Source organism: Octopus sinensis, linkage group LG26, assembly GCF_006345805.1.
Source record: "Octopus sinensis linkage group LG26, ASM634580v1, whole genome shotgun sequence".
In the NCBI taxonomy this organism is placed as follows: Eukaryota; Metazoa; Mollusca; class Cephalopoda; order Octopoda; family Octopodidae; genus Octopus; species Octopus sinensis.
The window spans coordinates 24,448,745-24,458,744 of NC_043022.1; the positions used below are offsets into that span (position 1 = coordinate 24,448,745).

Here is a 10,000-nt window from a genome sequence, read left to right on the forward strand (position 1 = left end):
GGGGTTCCTCGAGCCAGTGGAATGTTTCCTTGGGGTTCCGCTGCAGTAAAAAGTTTGAAAAGCACTGGTCTACATCATTAACAACATTAATCTGAACCCACCCTTCTGCTTCTGCTGGGTCTTCTTTTCCTGGGTTGTAGACCCATTCCTTCTCAACCCACATCAAAAAACATCATCATATCACATACCACATCCGCTTGGTCATGAGCAGCAGGTAACTAGTGCCCTCACAATTACTCCAAAAGTGAGCCTTACAGTATCACCAAACGATCTCTCCCAGTAAAGGGCTCATTTTGAATACAGTTAAGACTGTTTCCCAATAACTGTCCCCCTTTCCTTCAGCAGCTGGAAGATACTTCATCCTGCAGCAGTCGACACTGTAAAGTTGAAGTGAGGCCAACAGTGGAATATTGTTCCTACATCTGGAACAGCACTGCTGTTGCTGTTGTTGTTGAGCGAACGGTCTTCGTCCCAGAGATCGCAAGATGGGAGAAGTCCGAAACGTGGTCCTTTGCTATTCGTAAGACCCGCAGAAGAGAAAGCAGGTCAACCCCCGACACCGAGAGCATCGACGGATGGATGAATGCGCATCCAGGCTCAGTGGTTGTGTAGGAAGTCGGGGACAAGAAACAGGAAGAAAGAGTGAGAGAAAGTGGGAGCGAAAGAGTACAACAGGGGTCGCCCCCCCCTGCCAGAGCCTCATGGAGCTTTAGGTGTTTTCGCTCAATAAACACACACAACGCCCGGTCTGGGAATCGAAACCGCAATCCTCCGACCGCGAGTCCACTGCCCTAACCATTGGACCACTGCGCCTCCGCTGCTGCTGCTGCATACACAAACCTCTTAGACACCATTGAGAAAAGAGCCACTTGACTGACTGGCATAGGGATACACTCCACTGTTGGGTTCACAGCCATTCTGACTCCTCTCTCAGCTTTGGCATTAGAGAACAGTAGTAAAAATCATGCCAAAACAGACAGTGGAGCTTGGTACAGCCCTCTGGCTTGCCAGCTCCTGTCAAACCATCCAACCCATGCCAGCATGGATGAAGGACATTAGATGATGATGATGGTGATTATGATGATGACTATAACAAAACTGGTTGGATCTCTACTCAAGTATTCTTGTCTTCAATAGCATCTGAAAGTTCCGACAAATATAAATATATAAGCTTGGCTCTATAGGACTGCGAAATGGTAAAGCTATGTATTGCATGTCAGTACATACTTTCAAAATGTTGAAAAACTAACTTGACATGATGAGAATGAATTAATGGCAATTGATTAAATCCAAACTGAGATGGATGACATGAACACTAAAGAGACAAGCTAAATACACGAGATGTCTGCCTTACAAGAATACATCAGTTTTTTTTTTTGTTCCATTTTCTTTTTCTTTCTTTTTTCTTTTTTTGAAATAAAGAAAATGATTTTTCAGATTTGAATTGAAACACACAACACCAGAGGATGGGGAATAATATAAAAAAAGCAACAAAAAAACTTAACTTTAAACAAGCAAATTGTTGTTCTGCCATTTGACCTTCAAACGTGAAGTCAATTGAGAAACCAAAGAGATAGAAAAGATATGTCAGCCAAACCTGTACAATAACCAAGCAGTCAGGTAAATTTCCCGATAAGCAGCAAGTAAATTGTTGTAATAACAGGTAATCTCCTCCAGGATGTAAAATATCCAAGTTTCAAAGAAAGAAATCCAACAAGAATTTGTGGAGCCTGGTTTCATTTTCATACTTACCTGTAAAATAAAGGAAAAAAGAAATTATAATTCAATGAAATACACTAAAAATATCATTGTCAGACAAAAGCAGAAGAAATACAATTCTAAAATATATAAAACTGAAAAATAGATTAATAGTGACAGAAGCAATATTAATAATAAAAGGTAATATTTACTCCCACTTAAAAGTGGATGTTGTGTTAGAACACAAAATACTGTGATAATTACCACGAGAGGACCTCTTGTATGGGCCTTTGGTGCATATAAGCATTCATGTTTATATCACTAGTGACATACAATTAACTGCTATTACTGCCACCAGGATTATTAGATCATATGATTTTGGTCCTCCTTAGCCTTCAAAAACTGAAATAAAATTGCCCTGGATTGAGTTATCTGGGTAACTAATGATGACTTCACCCATATGTAGTACAGTGGATTAGCAGGGTTAGGACTAAGTGAAACAAGTACGGTTCAATGGATTATTTACTAGACTAATTTTGGACTATCCTGTATGCTATGAATTTATGCAACATTGCATCTGCCTATTTCTTTATTACCCACAAGGGGCTAAACACAGAGGGGACAAACAAGGACAGACATAGGTATTAAGTCGATTACATCGACCCCAGTGCGTAACTGGTACTTAATTTATCGACCCTGAAAGGATGAAAGGCAAAGTCGACCTCGGCGGAATTTGAACTCATAACGTAACGGCAGACGAAATACCACTAAGCATTTCACCCGGCGTGCTAACGTTTCTGCCAGCTCACCGCCTTCAATTTTTTCTTGTTAGTTCTATACCACAGGAAACCAAACCACACAAATCATGTCACCTTCATTTACACTGAGTTGGTTGGACTCTGAGAAAACAAGGGATGGGAGGGAATATGCCTTCCTGCAGGGATAAGTGTCAGAGGATTTGTTGGAACCAGGGTTCACTCGGTGTTAAGGGATTTTAGACCAAGTGTGAAGGAGACAAAAGATGCGAAAACTGCTCTGAGAAAGTAAGCTATTACATCCGGCTCAAAAGAGAGGGCAAACAATGTGGCAAGAATGGGCACCAAGGATGGTAGAAGCATATGGCTCAAGAGTTACAAATGACTCAATAAAGCTTATGCTGTGGTGTGGGAGTTTTATCGCCTACATCAGTGGGCGACCCTGGGCAGCTTTAGTGTCAGAGTTTCTGTTTACCATATCTACCCACAAGGCTTTGGCTGGCTTAACCCTTTTGTTACTAACCCGGCCAAAACCGGCTCTGGCTCTGTGGTAAAATGTCTTGTTTTCATAAGTTTTGAAACAAAATCTTCCACCAAACTTTAGTCACAATTTACATTCCTAACACCAGCTGAATGATAACTAAGTTATTTTACTAAATTGTTTGTTATATTTAAAATTAATTGAAAGAAACACAGATCATCTCAAAATAAATACAGTAATGAAAGGGTTAAGGCTGTAGTTGAAGACACCTGGGTAAGGTACCATGCAGTGAGATTGAACCTAGAACCATGTAACTTGAAAGCAATCTTTTTAACATACAGCGCACACCAACACCTAGTTCATTTTTTTTAATATGTGTTTTTTTAAAGTCATTGTTAAGTAATTAATTAACAACTACACATGCACAACCTTGTTTTCAGCACAAATGGCTAATTAGATTAAAAAGAAGAAGTCTTTTTCTGTAATACTGCCAATTTTCACAATAACCTGACCTCAGATAAAAAACATTATAAGCATTTGAATAAACAAACTCATGTTTAGGTATTTTCTGCTCAATTATTACAGGAACAAGCTTTTGACATAACTTTTAAACATTTTAACATTTAAACCCACAACATCCGATCCAAATATTCTGTCTGTTTTGTGTTCAAACTAACCAGATCCAGCCTCCCACGCCCACCCTACAATGTCATTCAAAAGATAAACAATCACATTATCATGATCTCAAAACTATGAGAATGAATAATTAATTCAAAACAATATGAATAAATAAGTGCTACATTAGACAGTGTAATCCGAATGCTAACGAGTTAAAGTATGGTTGAAAATTTTCTATTACATGTAATTATGAAGATTTCAAAATACACACGTATGTGTGAGCCTTGATATACTACAACCCAACATATATTTCTCAAAACTTACCAGTATACTCTTTTTCAGTCCTAGCCCTATCTCTATGGCCATACTGGGGCATTGCTATATAACAATATTCCTGCAATGTGAAGTATATTTGCCATCTCAATATGGCTAACTACTAAGGGTGGATGTTACTGTAGCTTGTAGTCCCAGGAGAACATCTCCTCCAGCTGGCTTTAGGCACACTTTCTGTGCCGTATCGGTATTTGCAAAGGGAGGTCATCCTTCCCTCATCAACCTAAGTGATACGCACGGACTGCAGTTTCTGGGTATTGACCCGTCATCAGCGCATGACAATCACCGGTTTTTGATGGAAGGGAGTCCCAATGAAAATATTTATATCCTTTTTCCAGTAACTATTCGTCACTGATCTTGAAAACGTGTATCACATTGTCATGCAGTTACTGTCTATACCTAGTTCAGAGATTTATTATTGCTAATATTCCTGCAAGTTACTTGGAATTTATTATTATTACTTATACAAACATGTTTCAGGTATAACCTCACTGTGTGACCATTGGGTGCCTTCTAATATAGCCTCAGGCCAACCAAAGCCTTGTGAGTGGATTTGGTAGATAGAAACTGAAAGAAGCCCTTTCTATATGTGTATGTGTTTGTCCCCTACCACTGCTTGACAACAAGTGTTGGTGTGTTTATGTGTCCATGACTTAGCGCTTGGAGAAAGGAGACCAATAAAATAAGCACCAGGCTTTAAAAAAAAGTACTGGGGGTGAATTCACTCAGCTAAAATACTTAAAGGTGATGCCCCAGCATGGCCACAGCCTAATGACTGAAACAAGTAAGAGATAAAAGACAAAATCATTGATGATGGAGATGATGATGATGATGGTGATGATGATAAACCCTACACAAATAAGACAAGAAGGCTTCTATGTGTCATTCAAACAGCTAGAAATAGCAGCCAAATCTTTCGCAATCACACAAGCACTTTCTTTAAAAAAAAGCTGTATGGACACCATTAAATAATGTAGTCTTAGATAGCTATAGAAAGAGAAAGTGGTTGCAGCTAAAACATCTGATCATAGACCTGCTTGATCAGCCTTGAACTAGAGCTAAACAACAGCATCTTGCTCGTTCAAAATGCTTAGTACAAGCCTGGGAATTCAACCTTGTTAGTCTTCAACAGTTGCTAGTAATGTTCTCAGCATGGACCAAGTGTGATGGCGTCAGATTCTGAGCACTTTAAATATGCTATGCTAATACCACTCATGTTGTCTTGCATAGCGTGTCTCATCACACGCACACCAACACACACACACACACACACAGACACACGCACACACACACAAACACATACACACACGCACAGACACACACACAAACACAGACACACAACCAACCACTGAAGTTTAGGTCAGTTGTGTATGGAAGAAGAAAAAAAGCAATGCACTACTACTGCTACTACTACTACTACTACTATCACTGCTGCTGCTGCTGCTGCTCCTACTACTACTACTAGTACTGGTGGTTCTCCAGAGATACTATTGATGAGATAACCCCACAACACAGCTGTAGCAGTGCTGATACAAAGTTCAAACAGAGATGATATGCACACAGTGGGCTGGAGGAAAGAATTGGTACTTGAAAGGTTAGTGAAAAATGGAAGAGAGAGGTGGGGGTGAGGGCGGGGTGGGGTGAAAGGAAGACAGCTGTTAGCTAACAAAGCAATAACAATTGTGAAAAGAGAGGAGGTGGTGGATAGTTTGTGCTTTCATGCCCAGCTACAGTCCACCACCACCACCAACACCACCATCGATGACATCACCACCACTACTGACAATACCGCCACCGTTACCACTGCCAAGAAAACCACCGCTGACAGACAACACCGTCATCGTCACCATCATCATCTACCAACAATGTAACCACCTCCTGCCATCACTAATCGTCATCATCATCATCGCTGCCAGCACCACCGTCGACATCAATACCACTACAGACACCACCACCGCCACTACCACACCATCCTCAACAATACCAACACCACCATCACCAATATTCCTGCCAACATCAACATCAGCACCATTATGATTAACACCACCACCACCAGAACACCTATGCCATTAAAACCACCAAAATCACAACCATCCTCATCATTACCACCACTATCAGCACCACCAGCACTGTCATCATCATCACCAGCACCACTACCAACAACATAACCACCTTCTGCCCCATCACCACCGTCGACATCAATACCACTACAGACACCACCACCACCACTACCACACCATCCTCAACAAAACAGCGGCAACACAATTAGCATAACTACCATCCTCAACAATACCAACACCACCATCACCATCACCAATATTCCTGCCAACATCAACACCACCACCACTATCACCACCACCACCAGAACACCTACACCATTAAAACCACCAAAATCACTACCATCACCATCACCATCACCAATATTCCTGCCAACATCAACATCAGTACCATTATAATTAAAACCACCACCACCACCACCAGAACACCTACGCCATTAAAGCCACCAAAATCACTACCATCATCATCATCACCACCACTATCAGCACCACCATCACCACCACTGTGCAGTAATGCAGAATAGCCTTAGATTACAAACAATGGTGTTTTTTGAACTTTTTTATATTCTCCATAACAGAAAGAGAAAGAGAGGAGTTAGTTCCAACGACACCTCCTACTAAACTCCTTCCATAGTTGAGTGACTATATCTTTTATCTTCTGCTTGTTTCACTTACTGAACTGTGGCCATGCTGGAGCACTGTCTTGAAGAGTTTTAGCCTAACAAATTGACCCTTATACTTGTTTTTTTTTTTTTTAAAGTTTGGTACTTAGCACTTTGATAAAAGAAAACGCTACAGGGACATAAACAAACCATCACCAGACATCACACAGTGGTTCAGAACAAACATAACACACACACACACAAGAAAAGCAAAGTTAGCTTCAACAAGATTTAAATGCAAAACAATAATAATCCTTTCTACTTAAGGCATGAGGCCTGCAAATTTGGGGAAGAGGACTGATTGATTACATCAACCCCAGTGCTTAACTGGTACTTATTTCACTGACCTCGAAGGGTTGAAAGGCAACGTCGACCTTGGCAAAATTGAACTCAGAACGTAAAGACAGACTAAATGCTGCTAAGCATTTTGTCCAGTGTGCTAAAGATAATAATAATAATAATAATAATAATAATCCGAACGTGGCTGATGCCAGCGCCGCCTTGACTGGCTTCCGTGCCGGTGGCACGTAAAATGCACCAATCCGATCGTGGCCGTTGCACCCACTACACTCACGGAGTGGTTGGCGTTAGGAAGGGCATCCAGCTGTAGAAACACTGCCAGATCAGACTGGAGCCTGGTGCAGCCTTCTGGCTTCCCAGATCCCCGGTTGAACCGTCCAACCCATGCTAGCATGGAAAGCGGACGTTAAACGATGATGATGACGATGAATAATAATAATAATAATAATATTATTTCAAGGATGGGGAATTTCATTCAATTTTTCCTATTGAGTGCTTCCTCTCTGTCTGTCTGTCTCTCTGTCTCTCTCTCTCTCTCACACACACAGACACACACACACACACACACACACACAAAACTCTTTCCGTTTTGAAATTTCAAATTAATAAAACAGTGATATTTTCCCTGATTGGTTCATGAATACATCATAACAATAAGTGTGTGTGTAGGAGAGGAGATTGAAATCCAAATTCAAATCAAAATTTAATAAAATAACTGAAACTATTTTATTTTATTTATTTTATTTTATTATTTCTATCAAATCAAACTAGAAATTTCAGAGTTTTGTGTCGTTTCATTTATGTATTTATGTATTTATTTATTCATTTTCTTTCTTGTTTGTCTTTTGAAACTAAATTTTGATTAGAGTTTTAAATTTAAATTTCAGTTTTCAATTTTTATTAGCAGTAGTCATGTGTGTGTGTGTGTGAGCGAGAATGTTGTGTGGTGGCAGATGGAGTGGGTGGGGAGAATAGAGAACCCCACCCTCACCCCACCCCTTAGCTTTGACAATTGGAAACTTCATACAGGAAAATTACAAACAAAAATAATGGTGGGGGTGGGGGAGTGGAGTGAAAAAAAAAAAGAGAGAAAAGAGCGAGCAGGCAAGGATTGGGGTCATTAATTGAAAAATTTCTATTCCTGATAAATATTGATAAGGAAATTAGATGAGCGAGAGAGAGTTTTAGAGAGATGTAGCAAGGAAGCGGGAGAGATGGAGAGAGAGAGAGAGAAGAGAGAGAGAGAGAGAGAGAGATGTATGAAACTAGACACTTCCAGATACTTTGATATTCCAGCCAGCTTATACTTGTCAAAGACCTCACTACAGGAGTAAACACCACAGATTCTGTGAGCAGAGACTTAAAAAAAAAGACATTCTTCACTGTTCAATGAAGGAGGAGTCACAAGACAATTATGGTTCCTTTCAACAACATAAACACACCAGGCACGGCTGTGTGGTTAAGAAGTTTGCTCCCCAACCATCTGGTTTCAGGTTCAGTCCCATTGTGTGGTGTGGAGGCACAAAGCCTAGTGGTTAGGGCAGCGGACTCGCAGTCGAAAGATCGCAGGTTCGAATCTCAGACCGGGCAATGTGTGTGTTTATAAGCGAAACACCTAAGCTCCACGCGGCTCTGGCAGAAGGTAATAGTGAACCTCTGCTGACTTATTCGCCACGACTTCCTCTCACTTTTTCTTCCTGCATCTTGCAGCTCACCTGCGACGGACCAGCGTCCCGTCCAGGTGAGGAACTTATACGCCAAGAAACCGGCCCTTATGAGCCAGGCATGGCTCGAGAAGGAACAAACAAACAAAACACATTGTGTGGTGCTTTGAGCAAGAGTTTTCTGCTATAATTCCAGGTTGACCAAAGCCTTGAGTGGATTTGGTAGATAGAAATTTATTTAAAAAAACCTGATGGGCCCAAATACTGCATTGTACTCCAGGGTCTGCCATGCCAAAGTAGACACTGGTGACTGACGCAATCCTTGGATACATCAGATCCTGTCAAACTGTACAACCCAAGCCAGCATGGACCATGGGCCTAAAAATGACGATGGCAATGATGCATACATACTTAAATACTTACGATTCTATTACATACATCAATACATATGAATGTATGTGTTGCTATGTGCATGTTTGCATGTCCATGTCTTGCATGTCCATGTCTTGACATCACATGACAGCTGTAAATGAGTTTCACTGTCACACAAGCAATGTTGTTCCTTTTCTAGATCCTGCTATAAAACATTAGGCCATGAGGAAATATCACCTGGTGAGGGTTGGCAATAATGAGGGAATTCAGCTGTAAAAAATCTGCCTCGATAAATGCTACCTAACTCAAGCAAGCATGGACAAGTGAATATTAACCCTTTCGTTACCAACCCGGCTAAAACCGGCTCTGGCTCTGAGTACAAATGCCTTGTTTTCATAAGTTTTGAATTAAAATTTTCCCCCAAACCTTAGTCACAATTTATGTTCCTAACACTAACTGAATGTTAACTAAGTTATTTTACTAAATTCTTTGTTATATTTAAAGTAATTCAAAGAAACACAGAGCATCTCAAAATAAATACAGTAATGAAAGGGTCAAAGTGATCTTGAGACACATGCACACATGCTTTTCTTGGACTATTCTTTACTTTCTCTCCAGACCTTTCCACTTTCTGACAAAGAGCTATGCTTGAAATGTCACCCACCCCACTCTTTTCTCCATTGTACATTAACTGTCTCTTTTACTCTTTTACTCGTTTCCCAGTATTTTGGTCCCAGTATTTAATCAACAAATAACCATCACAAATTCTAACAATTATATATGCCAGTGAATAAGATGCACTTTTTTTATTCTTAAATGGAATAAAATAATTGACATGTGTCTAATGCAACTATATTACAAATGGGATACTGAGTGTGTGAGGAAACATTAAACTTGTTTCTCTCCACAAGAAAAAAACAACTTTTTTTCCTAAAAGAAAATAAGAGCTTGTCTTTGTAAGAGTATGTCTTATATCTCAGTAAATATGGTAAACACAGACATTCATATTTTTACTAACTAAAGCCTAACAATCAGATCGGACAATTATTTCTTAGAGAAA

At 40.2% G+C, this 10,000-nt stretch overlaps 1 protein-coding gene across 2 annotated transcripts in view; it reads right to left on the minus strand.

The window, feature by feature from the left end:
* The window catches only part of LOC115224709 (putative uncharacterized protein DDB_G0277255), a 430,967-nt gene that overhangs the window by 109,075 nt on the left and 311,892 nt on the right, over nucleotides 1–10,000 (minus strand). The window contains exon 2 of one of the 2 annotated variants that reach the window (XM_036513662.1): nucleotides 1,491–1,752. The exons of the other annotated variant lie outside the window; for it this stretch is intronic. Within the exon in view, the coding sequence (XP_036369555.1) occupies nucleotides 1,588–1,752 (165 nt within the window). The 3' untranslated portion in view covers nucleotides 1,491–1,587. Of the gene's footprint in view, nucleotides 1–1,490; nucleotides 1,753–10,000 lie in introns of those variants that run through there. 2 annotated transcript variants of the gene reach the window in all.